Source organism: Chanodichthys erythropterus, chromosome 9, assembly GCF_024489055.1.
Source record: "Chanodichthys erythropterus isolate Z2021 chromosome 9, ASM2448905v1, whole genome shotgun sequence".
Lineage (NCBI taxonomy): Eukaryota > Metazoa > Chordata > Actinopteri > Cypriniformes > Xenocyprididae > Chanodichthys > Chanodichthys erythropterus.
Genome location: NC_090229.1, coordinates 9,858,426 through 9,879,668, shown reverse-complemented (window position 1 = coordinate 9,879,668; position 21,243 = coordinate 9,858,426). Strand labels below are relative to the sequence as shown.

At 36.7% G+C, this 21,243-nt stretch overlaps 1 protein-coding gene across 9 annotated transcripts in view; it reads left to right on the top strand.

Moving 5' to 3' along the window:
- The window catches only part of dab2ipa (DAB2 interacting protein a), a 131,937-nt gene that overhangs the window by 101,550 nt on the left and 9,144 nt on the right, over positions 1-21,243 (top strand). For 7 of the 9 annotated variants that reach the window (XM_067394512.1, XM_067394511.1, XM_067394515.1 and 4 more), the window contains 9 exons: positions 496-652; positions 2,822-2,920; positions 3,152-3,706; positions 12,668-12,812; positions 13,421-13,565; positions 15,958-16,194; positions 16,747-16,948; positions 18,062-18,240; positions 19,362-20,259. In XM_067394512.1, coding sequence (XP_067250613.1) covers positions 496-652; positions 2,822-2,920; positions 3,152-3,706; positions 12,668-12,812; positions 13,421-13,565; positions 15,958-16,194; positions 16,747-16,948; positions 18,062-18,240; positions 19,362-20,259 — 2,617 coding nt within the window. The remainder of the gene's footprint in view (positions 1-495; positions 653-2,821; positions 2,921-3,151; positions 3,707-12,667; positions 12,813-13,420; positions 13,566-15,957; positions 16,195-16,746; positions 16,949-18,061; positions 18,241-19,361; positions 20,260-21,243) is intronic. The other 2 variants (XM_067394514.1, XM_067394518.1) reach the window with 1 other exon arrangement.

Sequence of the window (21,243 nt, the reverse complement as noted above, 5' to 3'; positions counted from 1 at the left end):
TTCCTAAGGAAACATGGAGTCACACTTCAAGTAAACACTTCCTTTTCACTTTTTGGGTTGTGTATATGTGTTAGTTCCTTTTTCATTTTTGTGACAGTACTAGTCAACTCAACATGCCCAACGGTGGTATCGTTCAAACAGTCTCATCTGAGTAAAGGTCAACCACCTGGAGGGCAAACTTTGTTTTCCACTTCCTATGTGACAGACACCTCACTTCCAATTAAGTAACTCTGCTTTTTGATGGCTCATTACAACTTGTTGAAAATGCCTCATGGCCTCATCATTTCCCAGGCTGCGGCCCCTCTGATCTTCGTCAGATACTGTATGTCATGATGAGGCCTGGAAGCTTTGCAGCAGATCCGCTGAACAGTAAGAAGTCAGCAGCTCTTGCTGTGCTCACTAGTTTCAGTTCACATCGCAAAAACTACAAATGCCTGTTTGACTCTATTGGATGCTTGTAAGAAACCTAACCCTGATGCATGTGTTTCGCTCCAGTAGATCCCATCTGATGCCGAGGCTGAAGGAATCGCGGTCTCACGAGTCGTTGCTCAGCCCCAGCAGTGCAGTAGAAGCTCTAGATCTTAGTATGGAGGAGGAAGTGCTCATCAAACCTGTGCACAGCAGCATCCTGGGACAGGATTTCTGCTTTGAGGTGAGTCGGCTGAACTCACTGCCCTGTTGAAGCCACAGCTCTGTATTAATTGCAAAAAGGACTTTTAATGTCCGACAAGTCTCAAAATAGCACACGGCAAAGGCCCATTAAAACTTCATCAAGGCCATTAGCTAAGATCAAATAGTTAGCTGAAAATAGCAGCGCTATCTAGCCGTTCCGCAGTTAAATCATTGAGGGGCCACGGGTCATGTTACTGGATGATTTTCGCGTGTGCTACAGGGAAGGCTCACTTAAACCAGATGGTTACATAATTACAAGGTCAAAGGGTGCAGACAAAGAAAACTATGGTCGGGTGTTTGCATGCAAGGAATAGTAACGCACTTCAAAATAAATAAATAAATTCTAATGTTTATTTTTTATATAATATTTTAAATATTTAGAATAAAATACTATTTTTATTTGTATGTTTTTTAATTTTATAATATATATATATATATATATTAGGAATAGTTACTCACCCTCATGTACTTCCAAAACTGCATAGTTTCTTCTGTGGAACACAAAAGGAGGGATTTTCAAGGATGTTCCTGCTTCTCCCCGTGGCTTTCAAGCTCCAAAAAGCACAGGAAACACAATCAAAAGCAGTGCTACTTTGAAACTACAAGCTAATCATAATTTGAAGTAGTTAAACTACAGGCAAGCTACTGTAGATTAAAAATAGTGGTTTTGAATAAAAACAATTATTTTTTAGGGTTTAGGGTTTTTGAACGAATCTCAATTAGGATGTCATGTTGTATAATATGCAGGAGACACCCCCTACCCCCCACTTTTTTTTCGGCAAGTGTGTTCATGTAGAGGTTTTCATGGGCCAATGTGAATAAATCTAGATTTATATTCAAAGAGACAAGATTGTCTATGCATGACTTGACGTTGTATTTTTATCCAAAATTAGATGATGTAAATATAATGGAGCGCTAAACACTCTCATACAATGTATGTTTTATTTATACTGGAAGCCAGAGGGCGCTCTCTCACAGAAAGTCTAAAACAGACTCATAGAAGTAACTTATGACATTCCAGGAAATTCCTTATATGGACAAGGCATCCAGTTATTGCTCACTAGAGGTGAGTTTCGAGAGGCCAGTTCACATGGAGTCGATGACTGTTACACTGCACCAGATGCCAGCTGGAAAGAATGAGACACTCTGAGTTAGTAGGAGTTCTGCAGGGGTCAGCTAGAGGTCCATTTGTTCTATTTATTCCTTAATTTTTCATATAAACTAGAATTATAACAGTCAAAATTATGTATTGAATTGGATTGCATTCAAAACGGTACACTTTTATTATGAATGTCCGGGGTAGAATTCACTAAAAATGAGGTGACTTTATAAAATAAGCCTACTTTACATAACAGCTTTTTTTTTTTTTTTTTTTTTTTTTTTTCTTTAGTTTACAATTTAGTTTACAATTACTTAATTTTGCAAATACTTAATTTTATTTTTATTCAGTTGTATTACATTTTACAAACACGTATTTCAAATATAATTTAAATTCAAATTTAAATGTTACTTAACTTCATAATTAATTAATTTCTGCTTTTATTATTATATTCTATAATTACTTTTTTATTTGTAGTATAATTTAAATTAACACATTATTTAAATATTACTAATTTAAGTATTACTAAATTATTTAATTATTTTTATTTCATATTTACATATTACATATTTTAAATATTTATTTAAAATATAATTTAAATGCATATAGAAATACAAAATGATTGGTTTTCAAATTAGAGCCATTTTTGTACTGAAATACAGCATGCAAAAGGATAGCAACTATTTGGTGAATTCACCCCTCTGTACTCAAACGTGCACCGGTACTTTTGTTGTCACCTGGATTGTGCGACTGTGAACAGATGGTCTTTTCAGGATGAATTTTGGATATGAAAATAATATTTGTATTTCCTGATATCGCATGTGATCCTGCTAATGCGTTTGATTTAAGTTCATTCTGTCTGATTAGGCTATCTGAGAGTTTTATTCTTTCTTCAAATGTAATTGTTCTCCACTCTTGGGAAACGCTTCATTGATTGAGTGCTGTAGATCTCTGCTCATGTCCACCATCTCCCTGATCTGCATTACATTCCTTTCTAGCTATCTTCGTGCACTTATCTGCAAATTTGATAATTGTAATCTGTAATTGCAGGTAACTACTTCAACAGGAAGCAAATGCTTCTCGTGTCGGTCGGCGGCCGAGAGAGACAAATGGATGGAGAATTTGAGACGTGCTGTGCATCCCAACAAGGTAAACTGGATGATTCATCTGAATCTTGTGTAATTCTAGACGAGATGAGATTTAAGCCAGTCAGCATGTTACTTTGTCATATATCCCGTCTCACATATTGACCGTTTCTGATCGACTTCTCTGCATTAACCTGGCTTAACTTTTTAAAGTACACATGGGGGTTATCTAATTCCTTTCTGCAGCTTGCAGAGGTCACTGTAACATGCAGTGCTTTCTTTTTATATTCCACAGGATAACACCCGTCGGGTGGAGAACATGCTGAAATGTTGGATTATCGAAGCCAAGGACTTGCCGGCAAAGAAAAAATACTTCTGTGAACTTTGTCTGGATGACACATTATATGCACGGACTACCTGCAAACTCAAAACGGACAATGTTTTCTGGGGCGAACACTTTGAGTTCAACAACCTGCCCTCGGTCAAGAGTATCACCGTGCATCTTTACAAGGAAACAGACAAAAAGAAAAAGAAGGACAAAAATAATTACGTGGGCCTGGTCAATATCCCCATAGCGGCGGTCACCGGGAGGCAGCTGGTGGAAAAATGGTATTCCGTGAGCACGCCGAATCCCAACAAAGGGAAGAGTCCGGGACCCATGGTCCGAATGAAATCCCGATATCAGAGCATGAGCATCCTTCCCATGGAGCTGTACAAGGAGTTTGCAGAGTATATTACCAACAATTATATGTTAATGTGCTCAGTGCTGGAGCCAGCTCTAAGTGTGAAGAACAAAGAAGAGATGGCTTGTGCACTTGTCCATATCTTGCAAAGCACAGGCAAGGCCAAGGTAAGATAATTGTGTTGTATGCTTTTATGCCTCTTTAAAGTCAACTTGAAATCAAAATTGACCCCCATTTACTTTATGAATGCACATTCCCACTTTAATTGTGATTCATCAGTACAGATTATTTTAAAGAAATCTTGATCCGCCATTGACACAACTTTTTTTTTTTTAAATGAGCAAGTTACTAGATCTCATGGTCCGGCATACCGGCAACAACAAAACAGGACAATCTCACGCACTAAAAATGTCAGAAACTGTCAGTAGCAGTGTTCGGCCTTGTTTCAAAATCAACCTTTTTGAAAATCCATCATAAAAAAAGACCCTTGTTTGTGAAGCAGTCTGGTGCAAAATGATTGCCGCAAATCTATAGGACTATGAAAACTTATAGAATCTATCTATCTATAAGTAATTTATGATCTCATAACTTTATGAAATTTATATAACATTTTAAAATAACTGAGAGATTCTAAAAAGAAAGAAATTATGTTAAATATTGAAACCAGCAGTAGGTGGCAGCGATTCACTGTTTTAGCCACTTAAATTGTTCATTCAGCCAATTCGTTCAAAAGTCAGATTAATTTAGGAAGAAAAACACCGATGTGAATCATTTTGTGATTGATAATTACAGACACTATTGAAAAATTAATTAACATAACAGACGGCTGTTTCGATAACTTGTTATACTGATAGTTATGGCTAAATTGCAAAGGATTAGCTAGTTTAAACATATATGGAGTGCACTTAGCTATTACACAATATTCTCATACCTCCTTCTCAGTACATGTTTTATTCTTTTTGACGGCCAGTTTTTTTTGACCAGCAGTTTAATATAGTCTGCTGGGCAGCAGTTCTCTTAATTTTTGGTGCTACCCGTGCTCTCCCATTCAAACAGCAGCTGCAAAGCACCACTCACATTGTGTTGGTGAAAGTGCGACGCATTGGTTGGGCGTTACCACTCAGTTCAGTGGAGGGGGAGTATTTTTTTTCTCATTTATGACAAACTCATATTTGATTAGAAACAAAATTATTGTTACAAAATTAATTAATTCTACATATTTTTTTTTTTATCTACTGTGATTTTCATGTTGAAATATTGGGGGGGTTGTAAACTGATGGATTTGAATCCATCCATCACAAACTGTGCCCCTGGGTACATCCCAAAACACAATTGTAATGCCTTTTTGGCACAGACATTGTACAACTCCAGCTGCTACAGTGAGGATACAGAAATGGCAGACTCTGTGCTTCTCACTCAGGGCTGTGTCTCTGCAGCAGATCGTCATCAGCTATGGGCGGGGCGGGGCTTCTCCCTACAATGATGTCATTGTGGGGGGAGTCTGAATCAGAGTGTTTGAAGAGACTGCTTTTGATTTATGGGAATTATAAAAAAATTTGAGTGAATTGTTACCATTACAGGCTGGTTGTTCTCGCGCACTGCAGACACACATCAGTGTTCAAACACCTTATAAAAATGAATTTTGCATAATAAGTCTCCTTTAAATCAAGTCGCCACTCGTAAATGCGTCACATACCAGAATTACAATGGGGTGCAAAGGCATTTTCATGTTGACTTCAAAAGTAAATGTGTTGCCTGACTGTATTCTATGGAGATTATTAAATTATAGACTCTCAGGGATGCTGTTTGCTGGCAAGCGAACAACAGAGTGACATGACGTAATTGTACATCGTCGAGATAAAAGACTCATCATGCAACTTCAATAGTTGTATGTTATTTTGAATGTTGTCTTAGTATAAAAGAGCTTACTAACAGAGACAGAAGAGGTTTTTTTTGTTTTTGTTTTTTTCTAAACTTAAGCATTTGAACAGCTGTGAGTGTTACTAAAAAAAAACAGCACAGGATGTCCTATGCTTTACTCTAAACGCCACCAAATGTCCAACTGCGAAAAACGTCATTGATAGAGAAGAATAATAGAGACGTGGCCTGCTTTCCTTCATTTAATCACGGGAGTGCTGAGCTCTATGATTGCCCTCATTAACTCGAGCATGAACAGCTCTGATACTCACCATAAATCAGCTCAGAATCAGATGACATCACACACAAAAGCCCGCCGTCTGACGCTTTGTCACTCATCTGTCATTATTGATCTAATGCTGTGAGAGAAGAGTTGTTTTGTAATTGCTTTTTTGCTGCAGCACTCTGACGCCATTCCGAGGCATTGTTGCATCATAATGGACCCGCACAACAATGTGCCATCCAGTTCTCTAGAATATGCAATCGTATTATTGTTGAGTGCCACTCTGGGCTTATGTAGGATTTAAGTCTGTGCAATGCAATTATACAACCCTGAAGCACAATGTGTCTTGTGTTTAGATGTGCTTGAACGAGGTGCTCTTTTTGGTGTTTATGTTCCAGCTTGTGTTGAATGAAAAATTGATTCTGTCCTTTTCAGCAGCCCTCAGCTGTTACTTTTTCAACATTTTGCTATCAAAGCGTACAATTCGAGCTCTTTAGTGCCAGTTTTTGCAGAACACGTATTATGTCATTTTTCAGACAATCAACGAAGTGGCTGGTCTGTCATTACAGCAGAACTGTAAGTCAATAAGGCCACAGTCTTTTATTACGAAGCAGCTAATTGGTCAGGGACTGCATTGTCTCTCATTATACAAGGCCAGAGCTGGTCAGCCAGTGCATTGTCTTTCATTAACTGAAGCCTGGTTACTGGAAATGAAAGTGCATTAACTTACTCCCTGCATTCCACAGCTTCCTGTCTTTGTCTGCAGGTCTGCATGAATTCAATAATGAAAACTAATTAGCTTGATTATGTACTGATAGCAGATGATTGAAATAATATCTGCCTGTATGGGGCATCTCATTTTAAAATTGTCTTCAAATTGAATTGTAGAATGATAAGCCATAATGTGTAGTCTCATAATATGACATTTACCTTTATTGATCTAATAAGCAGCCATCAAATTTGTAAAGCAGTTTTGAAAAAAAGCTGTGCATTTGAGTTTTTGTTAATGTATCAAACGTCTTTTGATGCTCTTAACTGTAAATGGTTAATATTTAAATGTCCATATACAGTATGTATTCAGTATGCAATATAGTGTGTCTGTGTTATATACTGAATATATACTTTATATAAACATTTAAATCATTACCGATATTAATTCCATATGTATTTACATAAAACCTATTCAGGAGCTTTATCAAAAAATTAAAGAGTGGCATTAAATAACAAAATAATCAATGTTTTTATATTTATTTATAATTATATAATTTTGTGTTTTTATATATTTTTTATCAATTCTTCTAAATAGGTGTTATTTACAGATAGATAGATAGATAGATAGATAGATAGATAGATAGATAGATAGATAGATAGATAGATAGATAGATAGATAGATAGATAGATAGATAGATAGATAGATAGATAGATAGATAGATAGATAGATAGATAGATAGATAGATAGATAGACAAGATGATAGAATGATAGATAGGATGGACAGACAGGCAGATAAAAACAGACAGAATGATAGAATGACGGATGGATGGATGGATGGATGGATGGATGGATGGATGGATGGATGGATGGATGGATGGATGGATGGATGGATGGATGGATGGATAGACAGACAGACAGACAGACGGATGGATGGATGGATGGATGGAAAGACAGAATAATAGAAAAGACAGACAGACAAACAGAGCGATAAACAGATAAATAGATACATACATACATACATACAGACAGACATACAGACTCTAAAACTAACTAAATCTGAGTTTTGCCTACAGATCCAGTGTATTGGTGCAGGAAGTATTGATCATACTGTGTGAGGTTGTTAGCCGGTGGGGGGAGATTCACGATTCTAACCCCACATAAAGAGCCAAAGTGTCTGCTCAGGGTTTGTCCCGAGGGAAATTCCAACTGTCAGGCCTCATGCTAATCAGCTTTTATTAATTCAGCCATTGGTTTAAGGGCCAAACAGGTTCATGTGATCACACACAGTGAAGAATTGAGCTGTAATGTGCAAGTCTGAAAGATTATTTATCAGCAGGGCTGTGCACTGGGGAGGCAGGGCCTGTGGGACAGGGGTCATTAGTGGATCGCCCCGAGGATGAACGGACTCTCAAGAGCACACATTGGCATTTTAACAAGCCACTGCTTACTTATTCATGCCTGCCTCAAACCGCTGTAAGCGTGAAGCTTAAACAAAACATTAACAACCCTTCGACAGGCTATTGGTCAGCAGAAAATGTGTGAAACATGAATAAGTATCATAATGACTGTATGGCCTATGAAAGCAATTTGAATGCACAGCATTTTAAGATGGCCACAGATTTCATTTTTATTGGTTGTATATGATGAAAAAATAAACATGCAACAAAAACGAATAGGTTGTGTCAGGTTTTACAACAAACTGGGGTTTATATCATTCCATTTTTGATAAGCCGATTTTTGTTTATTGTTTTGCGCCCAGACAAGAGTTTAACATACTATGAGCATTGAAACTGCCTGCTTTGAGAAAAATACAAAAATAGAGATTTGTGAAATAGCCAAATTACAGCATAATTAAAACATTTTTAGTGTTTTTGTACATGCAAAAAGTTGCCATAATGATGCTAATGTGTTTTGGGCAGTTGCCAGGGTGTTGCTATGTAGTGTTGTGTTCTGAGTGAATTTTAGTGTGTAGCTATGTTGTTGCTAAGTGTTTACTAAGTGTACCAAAATGAAAGACCCCATCCTCAAGTCTCTGTGATATCCCTTAAATTATTTTTTTTTTTCCCACCAAGCGAAAATTGCATGTTTACTTAGAAGAGTGAAAGCACAATGAGTAACGTGACAGATTAATACATGACCAAATCCTTGGAGTTAAGTATGAGCAATATTTAATATTCTGATGTCTGCACATTAAATCAAGAGTGGCATACAGTAATCTGGCATTTATGTATTTACACTACAGTTTAAAAGTTTGAGGTCAGTAAGATTGTTTTTTGCTGCTGTTTTTTGGAAAGAAAGAAATCAATACATTTATTCATCAAGGACACATTAAATTGATCAAAAGTGACAGTAAAGACATTAATAATGTTACAAAAATGTATATTTCAAATAAATGTTGTCCTTTTCCACAAAAATATTAAGCAGCACAACTGTTTTCAATATTGATAATAATAAGTAATGTGTCTTGAGCACCAAATTAGCATATTAGAATAATTTCTGAAGGATCATGTGACACTGAAGAGTAATATTCAACTTTGTCATCACAGGAATACATTACTTTTTAAAATATATTAAAATAGCAAACCGTTATTTTAAATTGTAATAGTATTTCACAATATTGCTATTTTTACTGTATTTTTTTATCAAATAAATAAGAAACTTCTTTCAAAAACATTTAAAAATCCTACCAAAACCAGACTTTTGAGTATAGTTTATACTGCACACAGTATGCAAATGTACATAGAAAAACTTCATGACCTTATATTTTTCTAAACATTCAATTCAAAGATAGCGAATCAGACAATGCAGTGTGCTTGACTTACAATGTGACAGATGAACTGGAAGTAATAATCTTTAAATCTCTCTCGTCTCGTTATTTAATAATACTGCCAAAAACATTTTTAAACAAAATTGGGCTACAAATGCCCATATTTCTGACAGTTTAACTGGACACCACTCATGCAACCTAATCAGGCCATGTGACGATAATACTACCTTGAGCATTTATAACTGCATACTGTTTCACATGCATTATTTGCTTTAAAATAATACGCATTACACGGTATATTCTGCCTAGTATGCAGTAAAACCTGCACTAGTACTCCACACCCCATAGTTTTTTGCAGATCTGCGCTGATCGTGGTGCATGGCATGATGGGATGTGACAGGCGAGCCGGGGAAGATGCACTGCACTCGATGGCGTCTGATTAGCGGTGAGACTATGGATAAGTCTCATCAGTGAGCGGGCGCTGACTGCTGCTCACTGTGTTAAGCTCTTGTGTCCTAATTGAATACAGAGTGCTGTGACTGCTGCCAAAGATGCAGAGCTTTTCGAGAAACTGGGTCTCATTTTATCCTCTCAGTGTCATAACCACAATGTACCTCTGCCTGACTGGAAGAGAACAGCTCAGATATGCTCTTATCACCTGATCCCACCGGGGAGGGTTTAGAGAGCTTTGTGCGTTACAGAAAATTGTCTTGTTCTTGTTTTATATAAGGAGTAATGTGTCAGCAACTGTTTAGATTGTTATGGACACCTGCTTAGGAGACTAAATCCTCAGAAGGGCGCTTGTAGAGACGTGCAGTAATGACTCAGACACTATCTCTCAAAACACACACATGCATCTGCTGCAGATCATTGATCACACACCAGAGCATCAGCAGAAATCACGGCCAGCTGTAAACACACACGCCCATGTCCTTTATGGAGATTTTGTTGACAGCAGTAGCACAGCACCACCCACACTGATCCTTCCTTTCTCTTGCATGACATGCTGTAGGATGTCACCAGATTGTGTTTTTGATGCTAGTGGATCGTATGTTCTGCTGGTAAATAGCAAGTCCTATACCAGCACTAACCAGCATGGAGTAGCATGGGAACTCATACTGGTGGTGTCTTAAAGGCACAATATGTACATTTTCACCACCACAGGTTGCTTATTCAAAACAAAGGCGTAGCTTGATGATGCCTTGATTTCATGGGAGGTGTTGTCTTCACATCTACAGCTGGTGGAAAAGAATCGGGATGGGACTCGGGCAGAAATCATGTTCATTAATGAGATTATTAATGAAGCAGAGCAAGGCCGAGTGCTGTGCGAGCAGAAACAAGGCCGCTGGAGCAATTGCTAGAGAGAGAGGAGCACGACACCTCTCGAGAGCAGTGGAAGCAGTGCTGTTTTATCATATTAGATATATTTGTGTGTTGAAAGTTGCTATAGTGCTACTCTGCATTCGCTTGGCAGCTGCTATGAGACACTTGTTGCACACTGCAGTACTCACTGTAAATCAAGAACACAAGATTTCGAGGGTAACGCAGGTATTGATAGGCGACACACAGACACGGTCCGTGTCATGGTTAAAATTGCTTATTTCTCTGGATTTAAACATTCTTGGAAACATTTGGGATAATGTCAGTACACAAGCCAACAAAATATATTACATTGTTCTAGTGGTTTTTGGATATTTTAATCAAGAAATCTTACATATTGTGCCTTTAAACCATGCTAAGCACATGCTCTTCTGGAGCTTATACAGTTCAGAGGCAACTTGATGCTTCTTTAATAACAAAGTTTAACTAATATCTGATTGCATCAGTTTAATACTACCTTATCATATTTTATAATCATTTATTGGAGAAAAAAAGTGAAGAAAAATTCCATTATTAAACATTATGAATATATAATGATATATAATGATAACTGGCTGAATGCTTTTTATGCATGTTTTTTATTTTGAAATGAATTAATTATTTTGAAATTTTTATTCTGAAATTAATCAAATGCTTTTTAAATTGGTAAATTTTAGTTGAATTTGAATTGCGGTTGAATTTTGAATTTGAACAGGAACTACAACTGAAATTCAAAGGAACTGGAATTCAAATGAATTTAAACTCAAAGAAATTCATAACTAATTTTAACAAGAAAGGGAAAATTTGTCAAGAATTTGAAAAAAAAAAAAAAATCTGATTGAAAGATAGTTTTAGGGATTTTTTTTTTTTTTTTTTTGGTCCCCATGAGGAAACGAGCTTATAAATCATACAGAATGATATTTTTTTGAAAATCTAAAATAGCAGAAAGTTTTCTGTGATGGGTAGGTTTAGAAGTAATGTTAGTGTAGGGGGATAGAATATACAGTTTGCACAGTATAAAAACCGTTACGACTATGAAATGTCCCCATAAAACATGGAAAACCAGTGTGTGTGTGTGTGTGTATGCACAAAAGAAAAAAAATTGCATCGATGCCATTGTTATTCCCTTAAGGTCTTCCCTTCTGGCATAGCTCTGAAAATTTATTTAAACTGGGCAAGCACAAAACACTTGACATGTTTGAAATCATTGATATTAACAGCTACATCAGAGGAGAAGATTTTCAACTAATTCAAATGATTCCAAAATACTGTATGGCTTTATGATACTTGAAGTGTCATTCAAGAGTCTTCTTAACTGCTTTTATGGTGCTTTTATGTAATTTTTGGAGCTCCGAGTGTACTCTAAATAAAGCCTATAGACTATAAAGGACCTCTCACCCAGGGGCCACATGAGGGCAAATCATTAGCATGTTTACTCTAAGCTTCTGAGGTGCTGGATGAGCTCAGCTGAAACTGATTACAGAGGCAGTGAAGAGAATGAGACATGGGATACGCATCATGAGAGAGGAAAAACAGGAAGTTAGGGAAAGAATATTGCGACGAGACCCAGGGTAAATTTCATTGAACCATACAACGTCCATTATCCCAAAATCAATACACTATCACTGAGTATGAGTCATCTCCCCAGCTGGATATCCATAACAGTCTCAATCTGTTACACGTTCTGACTGGAGCTACTGTGTGTCTTCAGTCAATAGTGACGCTCCTAGACTCCAAATAAAAAGCCACTTCGTCTGGCCTATCAGATGCTTTTGCTGTTTTCCAGGTCATCTAGTCAGACACCCAGTTCTGGATGCATCAAAATCAAACGTGGGAGTGATCAAAGATGGAGAAATAAAGTAGCAGCACAGCAGACATAAAAACGAACTTTTTCTTTCATTGTGTGTTTAAAAAGTCTGCGTGATTTGAGTCTCTCTCTTTTTTTTATCAGTTTTATATACAAAGACGACTATAAATAAGGTTGATAAAGCATCCTGACCAGCCCGATACAGCAAAAAATAGAGCAGGACTATCTGTTTGGAAAATCATTTGCAGCTTAAACCTAAGGTTTCAGTCAGGGTTCATTTTGAAACAGTCTGTCTACAAATGTTGCATATCAATAAAGACATCTTAATGTTTTGTCCCCTCAGGACTTTCTGACAGATCTGATGATGTCTGAGGTGGATCGTTGCGGAGAAAACGAACATCTCATATTCCGCGAGAACACACTGGCCACTAAAGCTATAGAGGAGTACCTGAAACTTGTGGGACAGAAGTACCTTCAGGATGCTTTAGGTAAAAAACACTGACTTTGTGTACATGTCTCTGTAAAATGTATATTTAATTGTCCAATGCTTTCCTCACAATTCCTGCTGTGATTTTAGACCATCAAATATGCTTGTGAGAATAAAGAATCAATAATTTACTGCTTTTTTGTGTAGACTGTGTTTTTGAAGTTCTGCTCAATTATTTAAAATATCACATCTAGCACAAAATCGGGAAAGCTTTAGGCTCGGTTTCCCTCAAAAGTGCTAGTTTGATGCCGAGAAACTACTTTTTAAAGTAGTCTGTGAGAAAGTGGTGAAGCTTACATAAACATAGCATACTGTAGTTTCATTCAGATTACTTGGTTATTTTTTTTTTTACATTATGAAATTAAACCAAATCAAAACAATTGTTTGATTCATTTATCTTATTAGAAAATGAGTCAATGATTCATTTTCAGTTTATTCAAGTGATGTAATGTTATTCAAGTACATTATTTTAAATAGTTTTAATAGTACTATTCATTTCTAATGATAAAGCTTTGTTACTTTAGCATTAAGTAACGTTTACAGCAGGGCAGTACTGCAGCTGTCTGTGCTAAATGAGGTTTTCCGCATTCTTTACTTACTTTGTCCCAGGTGAGTTCATCAAAGCTCTGTATGAGTCAGATGAGAACTGCGAGGTGGATCCATCTAAGTGCTCCTCCAGCGACCTGCATGAGCACCAGAGCAACCTCAAGATGTGCTGTGAGCTGGCTTTCTGCAAGATCATCAACTCTTACTGGTAATGCCATCAAATTCTCCTCTCATATTGGCGTCTACACACAGCTCATTATGGGAATTCTTTCTATTGGAAACATCGTTCATTTAATGCTTTAAAATGGGTAGTTCCAATATTGGATACTGATTGGTCAATTATGGAGTTCTAACTGTGCTTTAATACACAACATAGTTCACCAGCTTCTGTGCTTTATAACACTGCACCATTACGGGGTGGTCATATTACATTTATATGATCGATTCACTTTACTTCCATTCTTATGGATGAGAGAGAGTATACATCTTTTTGTATGCTAATACATTTAAATTTTGTGGTATTAATTTTATATTCAAATATAAATGTATTCATATAGTAAGATGATTATAGTAATAATAGTGATTATACTGAATCCTTTAAATATATCAAACTATTACATTAAAATAGTGTGTCTATAATATAGTGATATAATATAGAGTCATAGTGATGATATTAACTAATATAAATGTAATTATAAATGTAAATGTAAATATAAACTATTGCATTCAAATAGTATTTCATATATATATATATATATATATATATATATATATATATATATATATATATATATATATATATATATATATATATATATATATATATATATGTAGTGGGACAGAATATGCTATTTTTATGAAACATTAAAATTAGGTTTCATTTATATACAAATATTAATGTGTTGATATATTAAAAATGATTACTACATTTCAAGATATGTAATAAAAATATTAAAAATAATTATATGATATTTTTTACATTAAGGTATTTAAATTAAGGTATTTAAATTATATATATATATATATATATATATATATATATATATATATATATATATATATATATATATATATATATATATATATATATATATATATATATATACAGTACTGTGCAAAAGTCTTAGGCCACCACCATTTTTGTTGTTTTAGCAGTGCTTTAATGACCATCCATATTTGTTTTTCAGTCTCTTTATTACGATACAAACAGAAAATAGAGGAAATATGTACCCAAAATGTAAAAAAAAAAAAAAAAATTCTGAACAAAATAGTTTTTTAAGCAAAAATCAGTATTTAGTGTGACCTCTCCATTTTCTCAAAGAACAAACTCTTAGAAAGTTCTCATCAGATTTTGAAAGTTTTCTTCGCCTTCCAGTCCTTTTCCATTCCATTCAGGTTTAAGAAAGCCAGTTCTTGCTATTGCTCAAGGGAGGTCACTAAATTCTTGCCACTTTAGCCTAAAAAAGCAGTTTTTCTGTTTTGTTTTGTTTTTTTTCCCTGTTTTTTTAATACTGCATACAAATTTACTGTATTTTCTGGTTATGTTCTAATAAAGAGACTGAGAAATAATTATATATGTTCATTATATCATTGCTAAAACAACATCTAATGGTGGCCTAGTATTAATGCATGAATTGCCAATGCATGAACTGGTGAAATATATAGACCTTGAATGCAATGTCAGGCACAATTATAAGCATACCAAATAGATTAATATAAATTCTGAATAAAAACATGCAAGAATTTTAAGACTTATGAAGGTCTTATGAATTTAAGACTTAATTCTAGGCAGATCTTGAATTAACAATTTTGTCATTTCTCCAAAAAGCCCAGGATGCCTGGCATAGTAAGACTAATAAAAAGTGAGAGGTCTCCATCTGTCCTCACAGAGACTGTGCAATTCCTCAGTCATCACCTACGTTTCTGCAAAACCACGCTGAGAAATCAAATTAGTCCCTCTTGCATCGGACCGGTGTAAGATATTCCATCAGGGGAATGTAATTTTCCTGCCTTGAGGAGTATCTTAGACTGAATCTTGATAAGTTATATCTAACTGTGCTACAGTTTTGTTTCTGCCATCTTTATGTCTCACTGTCTTAAAAAGAGCAACTTAAACAGCAGATTGTGGTGTGCTAGAGGCCGCAGCAGGGGACGTCCTTACGGCGAGGATGTGAAAATTGAGGGAGGGTGTAACGGTTAAAGGGGGCAGCAGTGAAAATGTTGTGGGAGAAGATGCCGTCCTGCGTTGTTAACACTTAATTAAATGCACACAGTGACTGTGATGCAATGTGGGAATGCAGAACTGTGTGGGAGTTTTGTTGTTTTTGGGACTGTTTGTTACTAAACAGTTACTCAGCAGTGCTAGACTCATATTTCTACTCACTAATGCTGGTTTAAAATCATTTACTCACCCTCATGTTCTTCCAAATCAGTATGCTGGTATTTTTAGCTGTGAACTGTTGAAGATTCAGTTATATGTTGCAATCATATAGAATGACATGAAAATGAATAGTTAATGACAGAATTTCCAATTTTGGGTGAACTACAACAACAGACATTTTGTTTTCTAATCAAATCACTTAATTGTCTTTTCACTCCAGCGTGTTTCCTCGGGAGCTCAAAGAAGTGTTTGCGTCCTGGAGGCAGGAATGCAGTAGCCGAGGACGGCCAGACATCAGCGAACGCCTGATCAGCGCGTCTCTCTTCCTGCGCTTCCTGTGTCCTGCCATCATGTCGCCCTCACTCTTCAGCCTCATGCAAGAATACCCTGACGACCGCACCGCCCGCACACTCACACTCATTGCCAAAGTGACGCAAAACCTCGCCAACTTCACCAAGTGAGTGAATTTGTGCTTAAAACGCAAAGATTTTTGGAGTTCGTGAGGGAACTGTGAGTTGATGAAAAAAAAAAATAATGAATTAAATCATTAACATACAAAAAAAGAGCATAAATTATTTTTAAGATAAACATAAAATAGAGCACTTACTAAAAAAGTTATGTATTTACCTGACTGTCATGTGACCAATAACTGACATCAGTAAAATCATACCATAAAATTATCCCATGCTGGGAACCTCTAAAAGGTTCTATATATGAAACACAGATCCCCTTCTATATGGAACATTTTCTTATAAGAGTGTTATAACAAAAGCTATATATATCATATCACTTACTATACATATTACTAGTTATATTACTTGATACTGAAATGACAATGAAATTGATGTTGATCATGAGTTTTAATGCAGCATACTCTTAACTAATGTTAAATCAGTATAATAATGTACAATATTATTCCTGTGGTTGCAATTAGTTATGTGAACATACTGATAAATTGTTTTATATGGTACATTTTCAAACTGTATTTACTGTGTTTTTACTGTCATAGGTTTGGCAGTAAGGAGGAGTACATGTCCTTCATGAATCAGTTCTTGGAGCATGAATGGACCAACATGCAGCGCTTCCTGCTGGAGATCTCCAACCCAGAGACCATCTCAAACACAGCAGGCTTCGAGGGTTATGTTGACCTGGGCCGTGAACTCTCCACTCTTCATTCTCTTCTGTCAGAAGCAGTCTCACAGCTTGATCAGGTGAACACATATCATTTTTAATGGGAAAATATATATAACGCTGAGTTTTCTCAGTGTTTGACTTTCTTTATCATTGTAATTTGAGATCAGAAAATAGTAGAATCTGACGAATTACAAAGAGCTCAGTTTAGTTTATCAGATGATTATCAGAAGTGAATAGATTTTCATTTAAGATAAAATACAGACAGTACTGGCTTTAAAATCTGATTGGATGAGCCACCATCAAAGTTAGTGATCTAAAATGTGAAATAGCAGACATATGAACACCTGAGAGATTAATGCACATCAGATTAATTTAGAGGCCCTATTATGCTTTTTTACATTTTCATTTTTCTTTATCGTGTAATGTTGCAGCTTGAACATGAAAAAGGCCTGCAAAGTTACAAAGCACAAAGTAATTTCAAAGAGAGTTATTCTCTATATCAGTAAGCACTGTTTCTGAAACGCCTCCATTGCAGACTTGAGTTTTCTCCGGGAACGAACACATCACAATATTCCTCATTTAAATAGTTCCCACCCAAGGCATACACAAAAAAGGCTTGTGCCGAGGCCTGATTGCGTTAGCAGCGTGTTAAAACTTGCCATTACGGTAAGGGGTGTGACATTTCCGAAACACGACCTATTGGTCGGCTAGACCAATCAAAGCACAAGAAGGGCTTCATAAAGACTGGAACTAAACAGAGCGTTACTGACAGACTGGAAAGAGAGGTGCTGCAACACCTGACTTTGTAAAAAGGGCATGATATGGCCTCTTTAATATTTAGGCACTATGTTTCTAGAAACCATAAAACAGTTACAGTATTAAAACTCATCTTACTCTTATGCTAAATTGTGCACTGTCAATAGAAACATTTCAGATTAACACCAGTAATTGACTATTAAGATTCACACTCCACTTGTGTTGAATCTAACAACACCCACTGAACAGTAAAATCACTGTAATGCACAACCTCTCCTGTCGTACTGCTTCAAACTGTGCTGGGATAACATACTAAACTTTATTTTAAGTTGTTTTTCTGTAGTGATATATTGTCTTTTACCCACCAGAGTGAGTTTAGCGCTCCATCAAGTTTGAATCCAGTCAGTCACAATTCATTCTCCATTGTATTGTAGAGTACTATCACTAAGCTGGGTCCTCTAGCACGGATCCTGCGGGATGTGAATTCAGCCCTGACGAACCCCACCGGAGTCCCTGTGTCGTCTCCCACCGAGCGCGTGGGCTCACCCAGTCTACCCAGCAGCAGCCTGTCTACCGGTCTGCAGAAAATGGTCATGGACAGTGAGATCACAGGGTAAGTCAGTTAATGTAGATTAGGATGTAAAGTGCAAGCTATCATTCTGATGTGGAATACGGTAAAAATTAAGGTGTAACATTTCCTGAGCAAGGCTCTTATAAAGTGGCACATCATCTCTTGTTGCTTGAATGGTCACTCTGTGCTTTCAAAGAAGATTAATTGGATCTATATAATAATAATTTGTTTTCAGATCTATTACAAATCTACATATGCATTAATTTTCTCAACTGAAAGAGCACAGTACTAGCCATGCCAAGTTTTTTTTTTTTTTTTTTTTTTTTAAGAAATCTCTTATGCTCACCAAGGCTGCATTAATTTATTTGATAAAATAAAAACAATAATATTGTGAAATATTACAAATTAAAACTGTTTTCTATTTGAATATAAATGTAATTTATTCCTGCGATGCAAAGCTGAATTTTCAGCATCATTACTCCAGTCTTCAGTGTCACATGATCCTTCAGAAATCATTCTAATATGCTGATTTGGTGCTCAATAATTATTTATTATTGTTGAAAATATTTTTGTGGAAACCGTGATAGATTTTTTCAGGATTTTTTGATGAATAAAGAGTACAAAATAACAGCATTTATTTGAACCAGAAATCTTTTGTAACATTATAAATGTCTTTACTGTCACTTTTGATTGATTTAATCCTTCCTTGCTTAATAAAAGTATTCATTTATTTTTAAAAAAAATCTTACCCTAAACTTTTGAACGTGTAAATGTAGAAAGAGGCAATATAATGCATGCAGTTAACACGGCCAGACTTATCCTGATTTGTTTAGACTGGAGAGAACCAAGCAAGACATTGTTTATACTTTCCTTTTCTTCATGTGCAAAAAAAAAAAAAAACTTCAGGGTGGCTTCAGTGTGGTTTATCCTCTTGCACAGAAAGGCATATTTTTTAATGTGGTCTTGAATCAAAGCTATATTTCTGTGTTGAGACTTAGTGTGCAGCAATATTTTGCCAAAGTACAGTGTTTGGACTGTGATCTGTCATATCATCACACACATCCATTAGCCATGCAAATGAGCTAGAGTGGCAAATAATGAGTTTGATTTGAATTAAAGAACAGCTGTGATCTTCAATTTTTGTCCTGTCGCCACTTGGACAGGTTGGTGGATTTCACTCGGCTGCCCTCGCCGACCCCCGAAAACAAGGATCTGTTTTTCGTAACGAGGAATTCTGTGATTCAGCCTTCGCCTGCCCGCAGCTCCAGTTACTCGGAGGCCAACGAGCCAGATGTTCAGATCCCCAACGGCAGCAAGAGCTTGTCAATGGTTGACCTGCAGGACAGCCGTTCTCTTGAGAGTGCTCCCAACACCTCCTTCAGCGACCCCATCAATGACAGCCAGACCTCCGTTGGCCAGGGCACGGGAGTGTGGACTACCCGCACTGCTAAGGGCAACACGCCCAGCGGCCCGACCCTGAGAAGGGCAGCTCAGACCCCCACGACACCAAGCACAGAGACCGCCCCGGGAAGGTCCCAGCTGCTGGCCCCACTCTCGTTTCAGAACCCCGTGTACCAGATGGCCGCCGGATTGGCTGTGTCGCCCCGTGCGGTTGCCGATTCGGGATCTGAATGCCAGAGTTCCATCAGCTCCCAGAGTAACGCAGAGGAAGCAGCTACTGCGGGGTCAAAGCACCCTTTCCTGAGCCAATCCAGCACGGGAGCCAGTGGTGGAGGGGGCAGTAGCGGGGATGAGTTCCTTCGCCGTTCAGGAGAGTTCACCCGTAGACAGCTTTCCCTCACCGAGACCCAACACCAGACCAACGTACCGCGGCAGAACAGCGCAGGGCCGCAGCGCCGGATAGACCAGCCGCCTCCGACCGTCACGAGAGGCCGCACTCCACCCAACATGCTCAACACCGCACCCTACCCCCGCCCCTCCAGTGGAAGCATGATGTCATCATCTCCTGACTGGCCAAGCAGCGGGACCAGACTAAGGCAGCAGTCGTCATCCTCCAAAGGGGACAGTCCAGAATCCAAGCAGCGGACCCTGCACAAACAAGTGAGTTAATTGTGACAACATTTTTAGTTTTTGATGAAAGTATCTTGTAATTTTAGTAAAAAATTTGTCATAACACATAGTTGAATTTTAGAAATCTAATTTTACTCAACAAAAATAAAATTGTAGTGCAAAATGAAATATTCAGCATGTCGTTTAACAAAAACATGTGCTTGTTGACTAAAACCGATTTTTTTAAGCAATTCATGATTGATTTATTTTACTTGATTCAGCGCCAATGTACCCAAATGTCCTAATAGTTTTTAACAGTTACTTTTATATGTTTACAATCAAATGTTGTCAAAAATGTAGATGTAAAACCAGTGGCTGTAATGGGACCAGAGTTGGTCATTGAGATGCTATATATATAGTTTTATTAATATTTTGAATTAATTTTCATGTTATTTTAATTTTAGTTTAATTTAATTTTGTTGTGTTTTTGTCATTTTCTTTATTGTCTATATAGTTTTTTTTAGTAGTTTTGTTTTCAGTTTTTATTTTAGTAAAATGAAAAAGAGAAAAGGTGCCTTGAAATGAGAATCTTGAACCTAAAATAAGTTTAGTTTTATATATATATATTATTTTAATTCAGTTACAGTAAAGTTTATTTTATTTCAAGTAACGGAAATTATGGTTTTAGTTTTAGTTAACTATTACAACCCTGAATAAGGGCTATTCATCTTTTTGACCACTAGATTTACAAAAGCTCTTTTTCTGAAAGCACATGTAACTACTTCTGTTTGAACCGCCCGCTCTAAGCGGAACTCGGGTGCTCTAACAAGGAGGCCAAAGTCTCTACGTCAGTCGCTAGAGTGCCTTTTGAGATCAGGGGAGTGAGGTTTACACACACACCTATTACCGTCCTACGTCCATACATGTAATACAAAACAATAACAAGATATCATCGCCAGAAATTAAGAATTTGTTACCTCAATTTAGTGGCCTCAATGTAATTAAAACATGGGAAGTAATTAATAAAATGTGGCC